This window comes from Eumetopias jubatus, unplaced genomic scaffold (assembly GCF_037043125.1).
Source record: "Eumetopias jubatus isolate StellerSeaLion01/CBP00866 unplaced genomic scaffold, mEumJub1_p1.0 scaffold_13, whole genome shotgun sequence".
In the NCBI taxonomy this organism is placed as follows: Eukaryota; Metazoa; Chordata; class Mammalia; order Carnivora; family Otariidae; genus Eumetopias; species Eumetopias jubatus.
This window is the reverse complement of record NW_028274819.1, coordinates 55407146-55429182: the sequence shown is the minus strand read 5'-3', so window position 1 is coordinate 55429182 and position 22037 is coordinate 55407146. Positions and strand designations below refer to the sequence as shown.

General features: G+C 42.7%; 2 protein-coding genes and 1 pseudogene across 5 annotated transcripts in view; 2 read left to right on the top strand and 1 right to left on the bottom strand.

Annotated features, from left to right (window-relative positions):
* Nucleotides 1–2: 2 nt before the first annotated feature.
* Nucleotides 3–2320, top strand: COA4 (cytochrome c oxidase assembly factor 4 homolog). Of its 4 annotated transcripts, none has more exons than XM_028115994.2 (4): nt 3–140; nt 1432–1495; nt 1665–1736; nt 2052–2320. In XM_028115994.2, exon 4 carries the CDS (start codon nt 2064–2066, stop codon nt 2316–2318), a length of 255 nt encoding a protein of 84 aa, XP_027971795.2. In that variant the 5' UTR covers nt 3–140; nt 1432–1495; nt 1665–1736; nt 2052–2063; the 3' UTR covers nt 2319–2320. The 4 variants fall into 4 exon arrangements, with proteins under 4 accessions (XP_027971795.2, XP_087874238.1, XP_087874237.1 ...); XM_088018110.1 differs by having other exon boundaries at nt 66–140; nt 1444–1495; XM_088018112.1 differs by lacking the exon at nt 1432–1495 and having other exon boundaries at nt 4–140.
* A 225-nt stretch (nt 2321–2545) lies between these two features.
* Nucleotides 2546–3534, top strand: LOC114218740 (large ribosomal subunit protein eL20 pseudogene; annotated as a pseudogene).
* An 8040-nt stretch (nt 3535–11574) lies between these two features.
* Nucleotides 11575–22037, bottom strand: part of MRPL48 (mitochondrial ribosomal protein L48) — a 54560-nt gene continuing 44097 nt past the window's right edge. Inside the window, exons 6-8 of the mRNA XM_028115991.2 lie at nt 15758–15860; nt 12862–12951; nt 11575–11896 (exon numbers count right to left, since the gene is read on the bottom strand). Coding sequence (XP_027971792.1) covers nt 11822–11896; nt 12862–12951; nt 15758–15860 — 268 coding nt within the window. The 3' untranslated portion in view covers nt 11575–11821. The remainder of the gene's footprint in view (nt 11897–12861; nt 12952–15757; nt 15861–22037) is intronic.

The following is a 22037-nucleotide window of genomic DNA, read 5'->3' as shown; positions in this document are numbered from 1 at the left end:
TTCCTCTTCTCCCACTTCCGCTCTCAGGCTCCCCACCGGAGGCTGGTTTTCGGCCCGAGGGTCGGAAGAGTTCTAAGTGCGTGCAAAAGGGACGCCGACGTGCTGGAACGCGCGTCCGAATTCTCGTGTCCGACTGTTCGGTGAGCACTGCGTACCGCGTCCTTGCGCGGTAAAGCGTAGCGGGCACAGCGGGGCTGCGGCTGGCTGCCACGTGCGCGCATGCGTCCTCTCGTTAAAGTGGGAGTGTAGCTGCAAGATGACTTGGACAGTTGAATTTCCCTGCTTTCCCATGCCTTCCTAGTCCAGGCCAGCTGCCGACCGTATAGCTTGCCCTGATCCCCAAGCATGGGTCTGCCTCTTTTTACTCCAGGGAAGACTGAAGCCGGCATGTGGTGGGGAAAGAGTACCGTGGCATTTTTTGAGCTCTGTTGTCGTCCATGCACTTCTCGCTCACTATCATATTAATCCTTACATTAATTCTGTGAGTTAAATATTATTAAGGAGGAAGCTAAAAAGATTGTATGGTAAGATGTGGTACTAGGATTCGAATCTGGATCTCTTGGCTTAGAATCCAGGGCACTTTTTCTGTACACTAATAAAAACTCATTTATTGAACTCTTTGGACGTGCCAGGCTTCTTACGTGCCTTATCCCTTTTAGCCTTCAACAATCTTGAGAGGTAGACACTATCTCTGTTTTTCAAGAGATTATGAAGTGATTTTCTTAAGATCACCCAGTGAGTCGGTGACAAAACTAGGTTTCCAATCCCGGTCTCTTTTCAAAGCTTATTTACCCCCTCCTTCCTTAGGTTATACCGACTCCAAAGCAAATAAGTTTTGGGTAAGGCTATGGAGTCCTTAAATCCTTGTAATTTCCCCATTGCTTAACATGGCCAACAAGACCTTGCTATGATTACTTTCTCAGAGCGCCAATTTCATTTGTTTTACAGTTCTCTTCATACGCTATTCTCCAGTCATACAAAACTTTCAGTTCCTTTCCTGAGTCAAATCCTGCCTCAACCCGTGCCCCTGCTCTTCCATTGACTGGAAATATTCCTTCTCCCCATCTCTGGCTAACTCCTATTCATCCTTCAAGTCTCGGTTTAGAAATCACTTCCTCCAGGAAGCCTTCCCTGCCTGTTCCTGCCATGTCTGGGTTAGGTATTCCTCCAATGTGTTCCCAGTCTTAAGTATCTGTGCACACTGCATTGTAATCTGTTTATTATCTAGATTGTACGCCATTAAGGCAGGAACTAAATCAGTCTTGGTCACTCCTGTATCCTCTAGTGTAGTACCTCATACATGATAGGTACTCAATGATCCTTTGTTGAATGAATCAGAGAGACACAGGAAAGGCATTAAAGGGTGTTAGTTCCTTTAAAGCCTGTCATGGTGAAATATGTGTAAATGCTGAGGTTATTTCCCTTCTCAAGTTCTTTCTGTAGGCTACTTTCTGCTGGGTGCTCTGAAGCAGATGATCTTGGAAAGACAGTCTGGGTAAGTCCACCTCACATTAAGCACTCTCACCCCACAGACTCTTCTCTTGCCCCGGCCCATGCACACGCTATGCTACAGCCACACTGAACTCTATTTCTCCTATATGTCAAACCCTACCCATATTTGGGTACTCTCCCAAGTGTTAAACTGTGTTCTTTTCCAACCATAGGAAAAGGCTAATAGGAGAAAAGAAGAGAAATTAATTCTTTTAGGGTGGATCCAAGACAGCTGCTCCAAAAAGGTAACATCTCACCTAATTCAAATTCTATTAGCAGATCCACTCAAGCTTATTTAGTGCTGTGATAAACATTCTCATATACTTTATGTCATTCCATTGAGGTCAAACCATTTTGCAGGTCTGTTCTCTTGCCAGGCCTACTGCCGATGGCACCAAGGTGAATCAGGCCCAGTATCTGTACTCAAATAAGCTTATAGTCTCCAACGGGAGACAAATGCATAAATAGGCTATAACAATGCAGTTTGGTCAGTATTATTTATAATAGTGGAACCTCATAATCACATCCCTACTCTAACCTTGCCTCCATTGATGTTCTAGAGACTCCCAAAGATGTCAACTCAAGGCCATACCTGGGCCCGACAGGTAAAGAAGGAAGATGAGGAAGAGGACCCGCTGGACCAGCTGATCTCCCGTTCTGGCTGTGCCGCTTCCCATTATGCAGTACAAGAGTGCATGGCCCAGCACCAGGACTGGCGACAGTGTCAGCCACAGGTACAGGCCTTCAGGGACTGCATGAGTGAACAGCAGGCAAGGCGGCGGGAGGAGCTGCAGAGGAGGAAAGAGCAAGGCAGTGCCCACCACTGAGACCCCAAACCACTTATCCCCAGAGAATGGCCCTGTAGAAACTAGCAGCCAGAGAGATCTTGGGAAGAAGTCCTGAACAGCGGAAGTGGGCCAAGAGGTATAAAACTCGGGGATTATCTTTGGCTAAGACTGACGTTGAGAGCCCGGCAGCTGTGGGTTTGGACATAACTGCTGTAAAGAGCTGTGATATTGCTTTCTCGTGTGGTGGGGAGAGCGGAGAGTGTGCCATGAAAGCTTCGGGAACACTGCGAGAGTACAAGGTGGTGGGGTGCTACCTGCCCACCCCCAATGTCGCACTCCGCCCCTGTATCGCATGCGAATCTTTGCACCTAATCACGTTGTCGCCAAGTCCCGCTTCTGGTACTTTGTGTCTCAGCTGAAAAAGATGAAGAAGTCTTCGGGGGAAATTGTCTACTGTGGACAGGTGTTCGAGCAATCCCCCTTGTGGGTGAAGAACTTCGGCATCTGGCTGCGCTATGACTCGCGCAGCGGCACCCACAACATGTACCGGGAGTACTGGGACCTGACCACTGCAGGCACCGTCACCCAGTGCTACAGACATGGGTGCCCGACACTGTGCCCGGGCCCACTCGATCCAGATCATGAAGGTGGAGGAGATTGCAGCCAGCAAGTGCCGCCGACTAGCCATCAAGCAGTTCCACGACTCCAAGATCAAGTTCCCGCTGCCCCACCAGGTCCTGCGTCGCCAGCACAAGCCACGCTTCACCACCAAGAGGCCCAACACCTTCTTTTAGATGCAGAGCCTCCCTGTCTCCAGGTCTGCTCAAATAAACTCTTTGGGAAAACCAAAAAAAAAAAAAAAAAAAAAGCTGTGATATTTTCATGGTGAGATGCCAAAAATCCTCACCCATCATGTTCCAACAATATTAAATATTGACTGATAGTAAAACAAAGAGTGGGGTTAAGGGATGTTCTTCTGTCCTACATCTTGGGTCAGTGTGCCAAGTACTGAACTGATTACATGGACGTTTAATTTTAAAAGTAAATTCACAATCTGTAAATTGGTTACTAATCAGGTCTTCCATTTATTCAGTCATTGGTTCAACACACGACTGACAAGTTTTTCTAAGACCTTTCCATGTGCCAATTCCTGTGTGAATGAATAATATGATCTGATGTGATGAATAATAGGATCTCTTCCTTCATGTTACTTAGTCTGGTTTGAGGGGTAGAAATAAAACATTAGAACAACTAATTACTAGCCATTATGTAAGTGCCTTTATCTTTCATTAGTTGATCTGGATGTTTCATTCAGTCTAGTAGAAGGAAGAAAACAAATGGGAAGATAAACATTGAGTGCCTCTTATATGCCAGACAGATGCAGTCTGACCTCAGTATGCTACAACCCAGCAAACACACAACGTTGGCCTGACATCTAAAAGGCACGTTTAACAGGGGCTCCTGGGTGGCTCGGTCGGTTGAGCGTCTGCCTTTGGCTCAGGTCATGATCCCGGAGTCCTGGGATCAAGCCCCACATCAGGCTCTCTGCTCAGCGGGGAGCCTGCTTCTCCCTCTGCCTGCCACTCTGCCTACTTGTGCGCGCTCTCTCAAATAAATAAAATCTTAAAAAAAAAAAAGTGGCTGAATCCCATTTATGCCATAAAAAAATAAAAAGTCATGTTTAACATAAAATACAGATCTTTAGCTCTTAAAAAATGGAAAAGCTATCATCATGGAGCTTATATTCCTACTTGACAACTTGCTAGAACTGAGTAACGATTCCGCTTTTAGGTGGTTGTATTCTCCAGTTGATAACAGTTGCCATCGCTTCTCATTTTTCTTCCATGGAACTACATTGCCCATTCTGTTTTCTGTCTAGCCCTGTAAGGCACTGGGAGTGGGAAAGGAGTTGGAAGAGTAACTCCTGCCATCAAAGCTGGAATGCAAAGGGGCGTATGCTCTCATCATCATCAGTAACATTTTCTTGAGTATCTATATATTAGAAGCACAAATCTGAAGTATTAGTAGGCCCTAAAACTACTTTGAGTTTTTGTGTTGGTGATTGGTGAGAGAAAGAGAAGAGGGGAGAAGATGAGAGGAATACCACTTAAAGAACAATAAAATCCAATTAGAATGGGATGACTCTGGGGCCCTGTCTGCTCAGTGCTGTGGGTCGTCAAAGAGCAGTGTGGACTGGAGCTGTCAGCAAGAATCTCCAAGAAGGGAGTTAGTTGAGTTGAGCCTTTAGTGATGAAGGAAACATTACCTCTGTAACATATAACATAAAGAAATACCATCTACAAGTAAAAAGTACCTAGAAATAAGGGGTGCCTGGTGGCTCAGTCAGTTAAGCGTCCAACTCTTGATTTTAGCTCAAGTCATGATCTCAGGGTCCTGAGATTAAGCCCCGTGTCGGGCTCCACACGGGGCGTGGAGCCTGCTTGAGATTTTCTCTCTCCCTCTCTGCCTCTCCCTACCGCCCCCCCAAGCTTGCTCTCTCTCTTTTATCTATCTAAAAAAAAAAAAAGACAGTACCTAGAAATCAGTAAGAAGCAAACAGCCCAATTGAAAACAAAGTTAAAAAGTAGTATTAGCTATGTCTATTGACAAAAATCAAAAGTATAACAGCCAATATTGGTAGGGATGAAGAACAGGCACAATTACACTATTGAAGGGATAATAAATAAAGCTACTGGAAGACAATTTGGTGGGATCTATAAATATTTTATCTTTTTAAAAATATTTATTTGAGAGAATGTGCCCACGTGCATGGGGGGGGGGAGGCAGAGGGAGAAGGAGAGAAGCAGACTCTGCCCCATGGGGTTTGATCTCACGACCCTGAGGTCATGACCTGAGCTGAAATCAAGAGTCATCACTTAACTTACTGAGCCATCCAGGTGCCCCAGGATCTATAAATATTTTAAATATTTATATATTTACTGGCTGGCTCAGTCAGAAGAGTATGCAACTCTTGTTGATCTTGGGGTCATGAGTTTGAGCCCCATGTTGGGTTTAGAGATTACTTAAAAAATTAAAAATATGTATTTCAACAGCAATTCTTTAGGAGCCCTCTTGACTATATTTTTATAAGATGTATATACTATTATGTTCACTGCAACATTGTTTATATAGTGAATAAATTCACAGTGTAAAACTCCATCAATAAGGACTATATTTGCTTACATATTCAAATCTTTTATAACAGGAATGTATCTCTGTATTAAATTTGTGTGATTAAAATAGAAATAATAGTCTATGGGGAGGGTGAGTGGGATTCTAACAGAGAGGAAGGGCAGAAGGACCTCCCTAGCAGGAGGAATAACTTCCAAACTAGCTAAGCGCAAGTTTTGTAGGACTCCACTTCTAACAGGGAGCCAACACTGGGTGGGTCACAGAATGCATTTGGGCAAAGAGGGCTTTGTTGCCACTCAAACCTGTTTCCTCAAGTAAATGGGGATAATTCCTATTTTATAGGCATACTTAGAGAGTTATTTTTTGGCATAGAGAATTAAATGAGGGATAATATATAAATAGCAAATAATAAAAATTATTAGCATTTTTTGAACTATTACAACTATTATAATATTTATATGTAATATGTGTATATAATAAATATTGTTATATAACATTTATGAAGCATTTAACTCAGGCTGTTTTGTTCCAGTTTGCTCTCATTCTCTATGACATACTGCTTTCAAGTCTCACTATGCTACTTACTAGCTGTGTAGTTTGGGGCAAATTACTCAACATTTCAGGATCTGTTTTTTCTTCTGTAAAAATGCATACAAAACGTTCCTCATAAGGCCTTAAAAGTAATAAATGTAGACTTTCCTCATAAGACTTGTTGAAAGAATTAACCTTGGTAAAGGGCTTAGAAACAGTGTCTGGTACACAGTAAGCATTCACTAAATGTTGCCTATTAATGTGATTATTATTGTGTGCTAAGCACTCTCCTGAGTTACATTTTCTCATTAACTCCATTAACTCCCCTTTACAGAGGAGGAAATAAAGGTCAGATTGGGGGTTAGACTTTCAAGTGTGTCTTATTCTGAAGTCTATGCTGTTCTCTGTTCTATGCACTTATAATCTTCCACTGCCTAGTATGATGCTTAACACAGTAAATAACTACATTTACTATGTAAATATTAAGGGTTTGTTTGTTTGGATGATTGGCTTTTTTTTTACAAAATGGAGGTTAACCAATGCACATTGTCCACAATGTTCTAGATTGGCATGTTTTTTTAGTCTCTCAGCTCTGGAGCCCACAGCCATGGAGCTGTAATTTAAGGTGGTCCATGCTTGTCCAGAATAATCTATACCTACCTCTGTACAGAGGCTTGGTGCCCCCCACCCCCATCGTGGCTCTTGAGTTGGCCCTTCCCTGCAAGGTCCTTGGCTGGGGACTTGGCCTGTGCTCAGCACAAAGTTGCATGGTAATGTGTTTTACTAGGTGAGTAATAAGAGATGCCTCCCACTCTCCCTCCCTCAGGTAAAGTTGCCAGGCTAAGTCCTTGGGCTGCTGACTAGAAATCCAAAGAGAACTGGAGCCAATCCAGGTTGAAACCTTATACTTTCCACTGTATAGAATGATAGGGCTCTCTACTCTGCTCCAGCAGGGACTTAAAGCAGGCAGAAATGGGAGGATTCTTTACATCTTTAGCAGCTATCTTCTGAAGAGTTTTCATTCTTTGGAGCTTGGGCATCTTTCAGAGCCTGGGCGTTCTGTCTAAATGGTAACCCAAACCTTAAATGACTGGGAATGAAAGTTATTCCAGGGGGATTTATAAAAACTAAATGAATCATTTCAAATTCTCCAGGGAGATCACACATTTGAAGACAAAAATGGCACAAAGAGATCAAAGTATCGATTAAACCAGCATAAGACACATTGGCCACCTCTGTCTGCAGTGCCTTTCCAGCAGGTCTAGTTCTAGACACACCCAATGCATGCTCAGAGAGCTTTCCTTCCTTAAGTACAATTTACACCCTAGAAACAGGGGTCTCTGGGCATTGCTACAATGTCTCAATGGCCAAAATGTCCAGATTTCATTTCTTCCTTTGCAGCTAAAGCCTACCTTTTCAGAGTCCTTCTCTGGTGGCAGAACAAGGAAGGCATCCTTAGCCAGAGGAAGGGAACTAAAACATGAAGCTGAGGAATCTCTTGGCCTTACCTAGGAAGACTGCCCATTCAACCCAGGCATTCAGTGTTCTTGGAAGTTACTGATCTACATAAAGCCATTTCTCAAAATCTCAGTAATGTGCACTAAACCAGGAATTGAGTGAACTGGAACGATCCCGGGCTGGCATTGGCTAACCTTGGACAAGTCTGTTTCCCTCTTAGGCCAATGATCTCATCTGTAAAATGAAGATTATCCCAAATGTTGTATATTGATGAAGCCAAAACCAGCACCCAGCTGTTCTGAATTCCAATCCATTGACCTTTCCTGTCATTCATCCTGCCTACCCCTCATGTTATCAGAGTGATTCTAGGCACAATTTAACCGTAACTGGAACATTGAAAACTAAAAGTATGCTGAAGGAATGAACTACTGATAGACACAACAGCATGGATAAAACAGGGTAAGTCAAGTCAGACACAAAGGGGTATATACTGTATGTTACTTTCATGCAGTACTAGAAAGGCAAAACTGATCTGGGGCACTAGAAATGAGATTAATGGTTGCTTCTGTAGAATGACTATGAAAGAATGTAAAGGAACTTTCTGGGTTTATGGAAGTGTTATCTTGATAGAAGTATAGGTTTCACAGGTGACTGCATTTTTTTTAAGGTTTTATTTATTTAGTTAGTTAGTTAGTTGGTTAGTTAGTTATTTTAAGGGGTGGGGGTGGGAAGCAGAGGAAGAGGGACAAGCAGACTCCAGGCTGAGTGCAGAGCCTGACTTGGGCTCAATCCCAGGACCCTGAGATCATGACCTGAACTGAAATCAAGAATCGGACACTTGGGGCACCTGGGTGGCTCAGTCGATTAAGCGTCTGCCTTCAGCTCAGGTCACGGTCCCAGGGTCCTGGAATCGAGCCCCACATGAGGCTCCCTCTGCCTGCAGCTCTCCCCCCCCCCCACAGCTTGTGCTCTCTCTCTCTCTGTCAAATAAATAAATAAAATATTTTTTAAAAAAGAGTCAGATATCATGAGACAGCGCTTCAATAAAGAAAGATTACTTTGCAAAAAAAAAAAAAGTCAGACACTTAACTGAGCCACCCAGGCGCCCCGAGCATTTTTAAAACTGATCTTATACACTTAAGATCTGTTGTTTCTCTTTCTTTCTTTCTTTCTTTCTTAAGATTTTATTTATTTATTTGACAGAGAGAGACACAGCAAGAGAGGGAACACAAGCAGAGGGAGTGGGAGAGGGAGAAGCAGGCTTCCCGCTGAGCAGGGAGCCCGATGCGGGGCTTGATCCCAGGACCCTGGGATCATGACCTGAGGCGAAGGCAGACACTTAATGACTGAGCCACCCAGGCGCCCCAAGATCTGTTGTTTCACTATAAATACAAATTATATCTCAATTTAAAAAAACTATTTAAAAGTATGCTGAAAAAGTTTAGAAGGGAAGGTAATCCAACACTTACTGAGCACTTGCTAGCCCATTTGTATACATTATCTCCATCTCAAATTCCTAAAAGGATAATTCCCATTTTACAGATCAGAAAACTGAGGTTTATGAGGTTAAAATAACTCACCTGAGGCCTTAAGACTAGTAAGTGTAGAAACTAGGAATAGCCCAGGTTTGTCTGACTCTTTCTTTATAAGTTGTCTCAGAGAGGGTGGGAGTTATTTTCGACCTTGTACAAGAAGATTTGCACTCCATTTGATTTCACTGCCATGTGATTCTAGGAAAGTCCATTTCCTTCTGGACCTTACTCTAGAGAGTCAGATGAAGCTCATAATTGTTTTGTAACTCTGAGATTCTAGCAATCAGAATATCTCCCATCCTTCTTGCCAGGATAAGGCATTAGAAGCAATTTCCATTTATCTCAGAGCAGACTAAGGAGTAACAAAAGCTCTTTGACTCTGGCGAGAGGATAAATCAACTAGGTCAGTGACACAAGAGCTCCAAGGTGACAGAACCCAGCTGCCTCCTATTTAAGAGATAAACCTGACTCATCCCTCAGTGATGTAATGGAAAAGGATGGACTGGGAATCAAGAGATCTGAATCCTGCTCCCAGCCCTGCCAAAGAGGTGTGCTGTGACCTTGGGTAAAAGCACTCCCTTTCCTGGGTCTCTACCCTATTGCTAAAAGAGAGGATCAGGCTAGCTAGGTCCTAATGTTCTTCAGCTCTAGTGTCTTGTCAATTTATGAAATCCTGTGTCCTGCTTCCACAAATCACTAACAAAGAAAAGTGGGAAATGAAAAGAATGACATTTTCCACGTTCCTAAATAGAGTCCATATGGTATGGGGGCTGTGTGTATGTATTTGTAAACATCTGTTTATTCATCTTTATCTTCCTGTCACTATACATCCCCCAAAATTACGCTCATCCATTAGCAACTTCTCTTTTATCTTCCCTAAAGGAGACTCAGCAATGAGTAATTCTACAACCAAAATACTAGTCCTCACCTAAAAAATTCTGCCCACACTCCCATTGGGCTTCACTTGGAAGTAGTGGCCTGCTGAACCTTCAGTGTCAATTCAGAGAAGCATTTTAAGTGAAGGCACCTGCTATCTTGACAGCTCTCCCTTAGTGGTATACCGTAGAAGGAAATCTGAGATTCCTCTTGTTGCTTTTAGAGACCAAGGCAAAGAAACCAGAATAACTTCAGGACTGAAACTGTTGAGTTTTAGAAAAATACATGCAATGCTAAGAATGCTCTGGGCTCCCAAAGACCTCTCTGTAGGGGTACCCCACAGCAGCAGTGGAGTACGGGAGAGAAAGATCTGCCACTTACTAGTCATGTGACCCTTCAGGAGAAAGAAGTCTCTCTATCTCTCCAAACCTCGGTTTTTCCATCTATAAAACTGGAATAATACCAGCAAATTCAAGGGCAATTTTTATAAAGTACAAAGCATAATGAGGGCTCAGTAAATGTGAGATACATACTCAGATACTCACACGCACTCACACATAACCTTTTCACACACACAGATACCCACCCACATGCACACTCATATATACACCCTAAAAGACTGGTGTAAGGATTAGAGCTCACAAAGTACCTTGCACAGAGTCTAGCTCAATAAATGATCGCTATTATGTACAAAAGTATGAACTCACTAATGCTCAAAATAGGAAAAACATTAGAGGTCACTTAGACTAGTGGTTCTCAAAGAGGTAACCTTGGACCAATCGCATGAGCATCAGCACCACCTGAGAACGTGTAAGAAATGCAAATTCTAGGCCCTCACTCAAGATCTCCTAAATCAGAAAAAATGGGGGTGAAGTTCAAAAATTTGTGTTTAAAAAGCCCCCCAGGTGATTCTGATGTACACTTCAGTTTTGAGAACCAGTGACTTAGATCAGGGTTTGACAAACTATTTTTATAAAGGACACATGATGAATGTTTTGGTTTTACGGTCTATGTCACAACTACTCCGCCAGTGTGAAAGCAGCCCTAGCCTATATGTAAGTGAACGACCATGGCTCTGTTCCAATAAATGGGCAATGTGGATTTAGAACTAAATATAGGTGGTAGTTGTACAACACCGTGAATGTATTCAATACCACTGAACTGTCTGCTTTAAAATGGTTAATTTTGTGGTTTGTGAATTTCACTCCAGTAAATTACTTTAAAAAAAACAGGCAGTCAGTGGGACTAGGCTCACAAGCAGGAGTTTTCTGACCTCTGACCAAGATCAACCTTAATTCTTTGCTTAAACTCATTCCAGGTAACCCTAAATAGCAGTTATGTAACATTTCCTGAATATGACGAGTCACTCACTACCCACAAAGCAGTATTTTTTCACTACAGCCAGACCCCGATTCTATCTGAAGAGTTTTTTTCATATACAAAGCCAAAATCTCCATCCCTATGCCTTCTATCCATAGGGGGTTTACTTATGTTATGATCCTCTGTTTCACTAAAAGACTCGATGCCAGATTGCTTGAAAGGATGAGATCACTCTAACTGGGGAAATACTGAAGGGAAACATGCTTCTGTGCTGAAGAGAAAATATAATCCCTTAAAGATACTCCACAGGGGCGCCTGGCTGGCTCAGTGGGTGGAATATGACTCTTGATCTTGGGGTTGTGAGTTCAAGCCCTACAATGGGTGTAGAGATTACTTAAAAATAAAATCTTAAAATAAAAAAATAAAAGATACTCCACAGGATGGACTGACTTCTCACATGCCCATCAGCTGCAGATTTTTATTAGATGGAGGATGTCTTAGGTTGGCTCAAAGGAAAGTGGTGACAATTGGCAAGCGCTTCTCCATACAAGAGAGGAGGCATTCCTGGCTAATGGGGATGGGTAGTTATGATATCTAAAGGTGAGGGTCTTCTGCTTAACTTTGACCACCCAGGAAGATCTTCTGTTTGGCACTCAATGTCACCAGTCCTGACATGAAAGGGTCTGCAATGAGCTAGTTCAACTTGGCCAACAGTTCTTCCAGTTCTGGCCGAGCTTTGAACCTTCCCTTGAAGTCTTCTTCAGAGTGCTGGGGAGAAGAAAAAGAAAATAAGGGGAAATTACTGCAGAGCTTTCAGTTATTCAAACATACACAGCATAAAAAAAAAAAATCCATCAGCCAGTCCTGTAGAGAATGATTCAGATTCAACTAACTTTTATTGAGTATCTACTATACACCAGACTTGTATTAGGTACCAAGGATTCTGAATCGGACTTTCTCCCTGCCTTAAGTGAACTTAGAGTCTGGTGAGAGAAGACAGACATATAAGGAACGAATGTCAAATGCTAGGAGTACCTCATTAGAAGCACTTAAAGAGAGAGAATGCCCAAACTCTCTGTCTACAATCGGAAATAATAGACCTAGGGACTGGTATATTTAAATCAGCATGACCAGCACATTTTCTCCTGTATACAGATCTATGTGAAACCCAAAAAACAAGAAGAGGATTAATAAGCATGGGCTCAGAACAAGGAGAGCTGGATGCAGCAAATGGCATCAGTCTAAAATGACCTGAAGGATCTGTGTCACAACAAGGCTTGCCTCGGCAAATGGACCCAAATACTCAGTATTTAGGCTGAGGTTCCTGATGTTTTCCAAGTTTTCTATGCCAAACTTCCTTCTGATTGGCATTCTTTTCTCAGTCAGGCTACAGTTAAGCCTTGAAGATCCAGAAAGGTCCTCTTTAAAGTACATGTCCATATTTGCGTTCTGATTAATTATACTGTATGTACACTTGAATCATGTTCTTTCTATACACAATTACGGGCTCGCCCCTAACACCGGGATACTGTGATGGAGTTCAACTCCTGTGGTCCGTACCCATCAGCACTGATGCACTGGAAGGGCCAGGAAAATGATCACGGTAATACTGGTCTGCACAGCTTTCCCGTTTATCATCCACATTTCTGTCTTGTTTCTAAAGCCAGATGCTCTTATCCATATTTTGAGCACAGGTAGGCCACTAGGGGGCCTCTTCTCAAACTAGTACATACCTCCTTCACTGACAATCTGACTCCTTCGGGAAGATTGCTTTGGATTATTTCCAAAAAAATCTCTGCAAATGTAGCACTCAAACCGCTGATCTGCAAAAGGAAAGGAGATGCTCTGAGAGAGGGTAGTGAAAGCCAGATGATTGGGCAGACATGGCATGGGCTCAAATGTCAGCTTCAGCAGAGCTATAGGGCCTGTGGGTGGAGGATTAACACACAGAGCTGGTTTCAGAGCCCCCAGCCTCTACAGGATTTCTCTTGCCATCAGTCAAGGGGTCTGCTTGCCGACACAGTCATGGCCAATATCTGCCCCTGTAGACAACAGATGTCATAACTGGACCAAGAGGTTATTAAGTCCAGGACGACTTTCTGATTCAACTCAGATTTACCCACATAGACCTGACTGGTGTCAGACCCTATGCAGAGAATCCAGAGGTGAATCAGATGTGTAGTAGAAGGACATGCAGGGGGCTGCAGGAACCCACAAGAGAAATCTCTACCTAACTTGGGGGGGGGTGGTCAAAGACAGCCTCCAAAAAAGGTAACTTCTAGGTGGAGTCTTGAAGAAAAACAGGAGTAAACTGGGAGAATTCAGCAGTAGTATGGAGGGTTTTCAAAGCAGAGGAAACAATATTCAGTAAAATGTGAATGCATAGCACCATACTAGGGAATTAAAACTAGTTCCATGTGTTGCTACAACGAATGGGGTGAGAAGAGGAAAACCAGGAAGAGAATCATAAAAGTATTTAGGCACTAAAGAGTCCAAACTATCCTGTGGGCCTCAGTGGCAAATTAGATCTTTAAGATCTGTATCCCAAATAATTTATTTCTTTTTTTTCTAAATAATTTATTTCTTTTTTTAAGATTTTATTTATTTATTTGACAGAGAGAGACGCCATGAGAGAGGGAACATAAGCTGGGGGAGTGGGAGAAGGAGAGGCAGGCTTCCCACGGAGCAGGAAGTGCCCCCAAATAATTTATTTCTGATATTTTAAAAACTAGATTGTTAAATAGTTACTTATTTTTTTTAAGTAGGCCCCACGCTCAGGGGCGCCTGGGTGGCTCAGTGGGTTAAGAGTCTGCCTTTGGCTCAGGTCGTGATCCCAGGGTCCAGGGATCAAGCCCCACCTGGGCGGGCTCCCTGCTCAGCAGGGAGTTTGCTTCACCCTTTCCCTCTGCCCCTCCCCCCATACGTATGTGCATACACTCTCTCTCAAATAAATAAATAAAATCTTAAAAAAAAAAAAAAGTAGGCTCCACACTGTGTGAAGCCAGATGCAGGGCTTAAACTCACAACCCTGAGATGAAGACCCAAACTGAGATCAAGAGCTGAGCACTTAACCAGCTGAGCTATCCAGGCACCCCAGTACTTAATTATTTTTAAAGTTAGCATATATTTAAGGTGTTACTACCTTAACATTCCTTTCATTATCTTGCTGATATACTTCTTGAGTGGATCTAAATGGGGTGATGTCCATATGTTAGAATATTATTTGGCAATAAAAAGGAATGAAGCACTGACACATGCTACAACGTGGATAAACCCTGAAAACATGCTAAGTGGAAGAAGCAAGACCTAAAAGGCCATATATTGTACAATTCCATTTAAATGTCCCAAAAAGGTAAAACCACAGAGGCAGAAAGAGATTAGTGGTTGTCAGAAGCTAGGGGAATGGGGAAAGAGGAGAGACTGTAAATGGGTAGTTTCTTTTTGGGGTGATGAAATTGTTCAAAATTGATTGTGGTGATGGTTGCATAACTGTGAATATATTAAAACCCGTTTAATTGTACACTTTAAAAGAGTAAATTGTATACGAATAAACTCTCAATAAAGCTGTTATAAAAAGGGGTGATATTGTGAATTTTTATTTTATTTTTTTAGATTTTATTTATTTATTTGAGAGAGAGAATGAGAGAGAGAAAGCACATGAGAGGGGGGAGGGTCAGAGGGAGAAGCAGACTCCCTGCTGAGCAGGGAGCCCGATGTGGGACTCGATCCCGGGACTCCAGGATCATGACCTGAGCCGAAGGCAGTCGCTTAGCCAACTGAGCCACCAAGGCGCCCCTAAGTGTGAATTTTTAATAACTCTGGGCACCCTCATGGTAATGTGGTTGTCATCCATCTGTCTCTGCAGTAAAACAACAGAAACCACAGCTAGATTTTTTTTTAAGATTTTATTCATTTATTTGACAGAGAGAGACATAGCGAGAGCAGGAACACAAGCAGGGGGAGTGGGAGAGGGAGAAGCAGGCTTCCCGCAGAGCAGGGAGCCCGATGTGGGACTCGATCCCAGGATCCTGGGACCATGACCTGAGCTGAAGGCAGACACTTAACGACTGAGCCACCCAGGCGCCCCCACAGCTAGATTTAAAGGTGAAGCCACTGAGGGGTTTGCTCTCAGCAGCTGAATGAATGGATATCAGAGGACAAAGAAAGGTTAAACATTAGACTCAAAGGTGGGGAGGATTATAGAAAAAGAAAAACATCAGTTCTTCTACAATTAGTTTTATATATGCTGAGTGTGAGACACCTGTGGAATATCCTAGTGGAGAAGTCCAATAAACAAGTAGATATCAGGTTTGAAGCTAAACCAAAAGGTCAGGATTGGAGATGCATATGTAGGGGTTATCAGTATATTATAACCCATCAGGACTAAGAGATATGTGTCTGGGGGTTGTCAGAATATAATGATGGTCGTTGAGGCCTGGGAAATGAATGAGATTGCATAGAGGGAAGGTATTACATACGGAGAGATGGAGGGATCAAGAACTAAACCCTAAAGAACATCATCATTCAAGGGGCAGCCAAGAGGAAGAGAAGCACCTGGTAGAAGGAGAAAAAAGAGGCAGAAAAACCAGGAGAGGCAAGTATGTTTCAAGGTTCTCCCAGAGTACCTACCTGAACCACTCGCTCATGGGTGGTAAGAACTGAGTCCAGGAGCATTTTGCTGCCTTGGTCCTGCAGCCGCAACACCTCCATGGTTTTGGTGGGCATAGCGTAACTGTGGGAAGGAAGAGGGGGCTGTGAAGAAGGCTCCCTTAAGTCAGCAGCAACACTTCCATCAGAGGAGTCCCTGAGTACAGCCATTGCTGCAATGCAGTAGCTCCTGGAATCTAGGGCTCTTCATCTGCAGCCAGGGGGAAGGAACCAGCTCCTCCTAAACCTTCTCCAGAAGCCTCTAAACTGCCTGAGGGGGCAGACCATGTCTAATGCCTTTCTGCATCCCTAGTTCTTGCCTGACACAACACTGAATAAAATCTGGTGATGAATAACTTATTTGCTGCTACTAAAGAAAAGCCAATTCTAAAAGAATCAATGTCATCACTTTGGAGGCTAACCTTGGGTATTTCACCTCTTCGGGAGAAATAAGGCATGAAACCCAACTGTTTTCAAAGAGCAAGATTTCTCAACTTCAGCACTATTAACATTTTAGACCAAATAATTCTTTGTTGTGGGGGGCTGGCCTATGTATTCCTAAACTCTACCCACAAGATGCCAGTAGTACCCTCCGACGTGGTAACAATAAAAATTATCTCCAGGGGTGCCTGGGTGGCTCAGTCGGTTAAGCGTCTGACTTCAGCTCAGGTCATGATCTCAGGGTCCTGGGATTGGCCCTGCCTTGGATTCTGCACTCAGTGGGAAGGCTGCTTCTTCCCCTCCCTCCGCCCCTCCCCCTGCTCATGCTCTCTCTCTCTCTCAAATAAGTAAATAAAATCTTTATTTTTTTTTAAGATTTTATTTATTTATTTGACAGAGAGAGACACAGTGAGAAGGGGAACACAAGCAGGGGGAGTGGGAGAGGGAGAAGCAGGCTTCCCGCAGAGTGGGGATCCCGATGCGGGGCTCGATCCCAGGACCCTGGGATAATGACCTGAGCCAAAGGCAGACGCTTAGCGACTGAGCCACCCAGGCGCCCCGTAAATAAAATCTTTAAAAAAGAAATTGTCTCCAGACATTGTTAAATGTCCCCAGCTTGAGAAATACTGTTGTAGAGACTGTGCTTGCTATAATCAGCTTCATGGCCATGAAAAGAACACTGGATTTGAGGTCAAATCTCGGCCCTGTGGCTTATTAGCAATATTTACTAAGGCAAGTTACTTGTCTCTCTGGACCTCACTTTCTTCCAGAATAAAGAGGATTACAATCTAGGTCTCTTATCAATAGACGTGTGAAGATCAGGCATGGTGATGAGATAGGATCGATGGATACACAGAAATGGGGTACCAGTGCTGTGTTTGTCTTATCAGAAAGTTCACCAAAATGAAGATAAATGAAATAACAACAGTAGAATTCCTGAATTTTCATGTCACACAAAGCTTCATCAACTGATAGCAAGGGCCATGGCCCTCTACGAAATGAATAATGGATATAATGGAAAATGGACTAGAGACACAACAGTCAGTCCTGGATTTAAATATTGGCTCTGCCACTTAATACCTATTTAACCCTGGACAAAATAATTCAGCTTATGAGTCTCAGATTCTTTAGCTACAAAATGGAGATAATAAGGATAATAATACCTAGTTCATAAGGTTGTAATGATTAAGTGAAATTACATAAGCAATTTGCCTGGCATAATATGCCTACAAATGCCAGTTCCCTTGCTCTTACAAATAGTAAATGCTAGGGGCGCCTGGGTGGCTCAGTCGTTAAGCGTCTGCCTTTGGTTCAGGTCATGATCCCAGGGTCCTGGGATCGAGCCCTGCATCGGGCTCACTGCTCCACGGGAAGCCTGCTTCTCCCCCTCCCACTCTCCCTGCTTATGTTCCCTCTCTCGCTGTGTCACTCTCTGTCGAATAAATAAATTCTTTTAAAAAAACAAAAAACAGTAAATGCTAGGTATTACAGACTCTTCCAGGTAACCTCCCTAAATAACATTCTTTCCCACTTTCCAGCACAATCCTCTGACCTCCTCTTCCAATTCAAATTTGGTAATAACTTCCCTACATAAATAAGGACATATTCACAGACTTGTTATGGAAGAGCAAATAAAATGACTATGTGAAGCTTTCAGGAAAGTAAAAAGCACTCTAAAATGCTATTTTTCTTTCTTGACATTCTGCAGATAAGACTGACTGACTGAAGTGGGAACTGTCCATTCGTGCCACTGAGCATGCATTTTATTCTTCAACACTTACTTTAGCAAGATGTCTTTGATTTGTTCATCCACTCATTCATGCATTCAACAAACATTTACTGGAAGCCTGTTCTGTCCTAGGCATGCTGGTGGGCAATATGCAGCCTATGCTTTAAAAGAGCCCACTAAGAGTGTTTTGGAGAGACAAACATCCTCACTACAGTAAGACAAAGGCAATAATAGGCATGTACTGAATATTACAGGGAAAAGAGAGAGAAAGGGGGCTCACAGAAGACTTCACAGGTGAGATAGGCTTTTATCAAGATGTTAAGAATAAACATATAGGTGTTTGCCTGGAGAGCATTCCAAAAAGTGAAGCAGCTATCTACAAAGGCACGAGAGGCCCTCAAAGAGAACTAACAGAAAAGCCAGACATAGTTTGATAAAGAAATACTGGGAACTCTGTTCATTTCAAAGTAGAATAGGCCTTTGAGTAGTTAAGAATATAGGTAAATTTTCTTTAGTGTCTGCACTTTTCTGTACTTTACAAATTTTCTGCAATAAACATTACTTGGATGATCAGACAGGAAAAACAGAAGGGAAGAAATGAAATAACTCAATGTCAAAAGTCAATCTAAAATGACAAAATAATGCTACCTTCGGGGAGTACTACCTGGGACAGGACACAAAGGAACCTGCTGGAGTGCTAGGGAACTTAAAATCTGTGGACTCTACTAAATATAAATCATACCTCCATTTTACTTTTTTTTTTTAAAGATTTATGTATTTTTGAAAGAGAGACAGAGACCAAGCATGCATGTGCATGAGTGGGGGCCAGGAAGGGCAGAGGGAGAGGGGGAAAGAGAGAGTGAGAGAGAGCCTCAAGCAAACTCTCTGGCTGAGCCCTGAGCACGGATTCCCGTGCATGGCTCCATATCACGACCCCAGACCACGATCTGAGCCGAAATCAAGAGTGGGAGGCTTAACTGACTGAGCCACCCAGGCACCCCCTGTAACTCCATTTTAAACAATGTAAGTGGACTTCAAGAAAAAGGAAAAAAAAAAAAAAAAAGAGTAGCCTTTCAGAGAGTGATGCTGAGTGATGCTTTTATTCTCCACAAAGCAGAGGGGCTAGATCAGCTTCAGGCTGGGAAGCTACTCCCAGATGAGTAACATTTCCATCTCCAGGCAGCTGCTCAGCAAGGGAGGCAGGCAAATTAAGAGACCTGCAGGATAGGCTTCTTCCTCTCCCCTCCTGGGTGAGTTGCAGCTGCAGCAGTGCAGACCGTTTATAGAACAAAAGCCAGCACACCGCTCCCCTGCCCAATTCCATCTCAAGGTCAGAGCCCTACCCTGCCACTCCCAGAGGAAAAATGGATCATGATGAAATGAACATCAGAAGAAGATCATTTCATCTCTGAAAAGCTGGGCAGCGAGAATGCCTAACAATACGATGGTCTGAAAACCTCAATCAATGCAGGGCAGTGAGTTGCTGAAAATGAACATCTCTTTATGCTTTGTGCTATTTGGAGCAAAGAGCAGAGAAGAGGCAAAAAGCAGCACATCATTCATTCTGCTGTTCTAGGAATCATGTCCGGGACTATTGGAACTCAATCCAAGTCAGTGAATATTTATTCAGTGCTTACTATGTGTCAGGTACTGGGCAAGGTCTCACGGTTAAACTGTTAATGAAGACAGAAACAGTCCTTGCCTTATAGATCTTAGAGTCTAAGAAGGAAGACCACTAATCGTCAAGTAATTACGAGGGCAAGGAATGAGCGCTATGAAAGGGAAATGATATAATCTTTACTTCTCCTAAATATATAACATAAAGACCTAATTTAATGAGGTTCTCTGAAGAAGTGACATCCAATATGAAGCCTAAGAAAAAAGCAGGGGTTAGTTATGTAAAGGGGAAAGAGTATTCTAAGCCTTAGAGAGCAAGTGTATGCACAGGTCCTGAGGTGGAAAGGGATAAGCCATTGTTAACTGGAGGGAGAGGAAGAGGGAAAGGGAAATATGAGTTAAGGCAAGAGAAGCAAGCCCAGGCCATCGGGCACCTAGCAAGCCATTGAGGAACTTTAACTCTGATCCTAAAGGAATGGGAAGCCATAGAAGGATTTTAAGCATGGTAGTAACCTGATCGTATTTCCATTCTAGAAAGACCACACCGAAAGCTGTGTGGAGAACCAATTACGGGGAATTGAGAATTTGAAAAAAAGTGAGTTCAAATCCAGACCTTGCCATTTATTAGATGTATGACCATAGGCAAGCTTCTATTATATTAATAACAATTGGGGCACCTGGGTGGCTCAGTCATTAAGTGTCTGCCTTTGGCTCGGGTCATGATCCCAGGGTCCTGGGATCGAGCCCTGCATTGGGCTCCCGGCTCCGCGGGAAGCCTGCTTCTCCCTCTCCCACTCCCCCTGTTTGTGTTCCCTCTCTCACTGTCTCTCTCTCTGTCAAATAAATAAATAAATAATCTTAAAAGAATAGCATAATAATAGCAGCCAAGTGTTGCTGGGAACACATATTTAATATTACAACATGTAATATTATATATATTTTAGCAGCTTCATTTTATAGATGAGGAAGACAAGATACAGAGTTTAAGTAAACTGCCCAATGCCATACCATATGAATGCTGCAGAACAAGAGTAAAACCCAGGCAGTCTGGCTACAGAGTCAATGCTTTGATTTGCGAATATGCACAAGGTGCTTATTTGAATTAAGCAACATTATACAAAAAAAAGCCTGAGCGGTTGGCTGATAGGTGCTCACCAAATGTTACTGCCTTCCTGCCTTTACTCAAATGAAGCCAGAGCTTCCCACAGCCAGGTTTTAAAAACAGCACCTTTTGGGCACCTGGGTGGCTCAGTTGTTAAGCATCTGCCTTCAGCTCAGGCATGGTCCCAAGGTCCTGGGATCAAGCCCCGCATCGGGCTCCCTGCTTGGCGGGAAGCCTGCTTCTCCCTCTCCCACTCCCCCTGCTTGTGTTCCCTCTCTGTGTCTCTCTCTCAAATAAATAAAATATTTAAAAACAAAAACAAACAAAAAAAACAGCACCTTTTAAGAAGTCCTTTTAAAACTTCAAAGCACTACTCCAGGGAGCTGACCTACTGGAGGTATGATAACATTCTGTAAATGACATTTAATGCCTCTTTGCCACCACAAAGCTACCTCTAACCCCTGCAAGTTAAAAACAAAAACAAAAACAAAAAAACTTCTCATTAATTATTAATAACAATATTATTTACAGGGCGTTTGCAATGTTCCAGTCTCTCTGCTAAGTGCTATCATATACTATCTTGTTTAATTTTCAGAACTTAAAGGAATAAGAAAATGATCATCCCCATTATATAGATGAGGAAACTGAGGTTCAGAATTTACCAAGGTCATGTTGCCACTAGCTGGTAGAACTAGAATTTGAACATAGGCAGTTTGATTCCAGAGCCTGTACTCATAACCATTTGTTACTCAAAGTATGGTCCATAGACAAGTTGCTGGTGAACAAACTGCTTGTTATCAGTCCAAGACAAGATAAGAAGCAGGCAACAGTCACTAAACATGCTATTTAATTCAGCAGACATTTTTTTTTCAATAGTGAGACTTTCTTGATGAAGGAAGCAAAGCACTAATGTACATTTTGGCATAAGCTTCTGATATCTTTGCAGAGTGGCACTTTGAGGAAGCATGGCTCTAAATTATTATGCTATTCAGCCTCCTTGAACTGACACTGCACTTTATCCTTCACTTACCACCTTGCACATTATACTGTACACACACACACACACACACACACACACACACTCTCTCTCTCTCTCTCTCTTTCCCTGAAATCAGGGACATTCTCCTTAGTCTCCTCCAGTCAGGATGTCTATCTAGTACAATATCTACCACATAGCAGGAAAAGGCTCAATCAGTAGTTTTTTAATTGATTTTAATTAAAGCACTTTCATTAAACTTTAGGAAATGTATCCCATGTATACCACACAATTGGATTATGCAGTCATATTCAAGAGCCTGTCATTCTTTCAACAATGGTTTAATGTCCCCCATGTGGCAGGTCTTGCGTTAGATGCTAAAGAAAAAAAAAAAAGA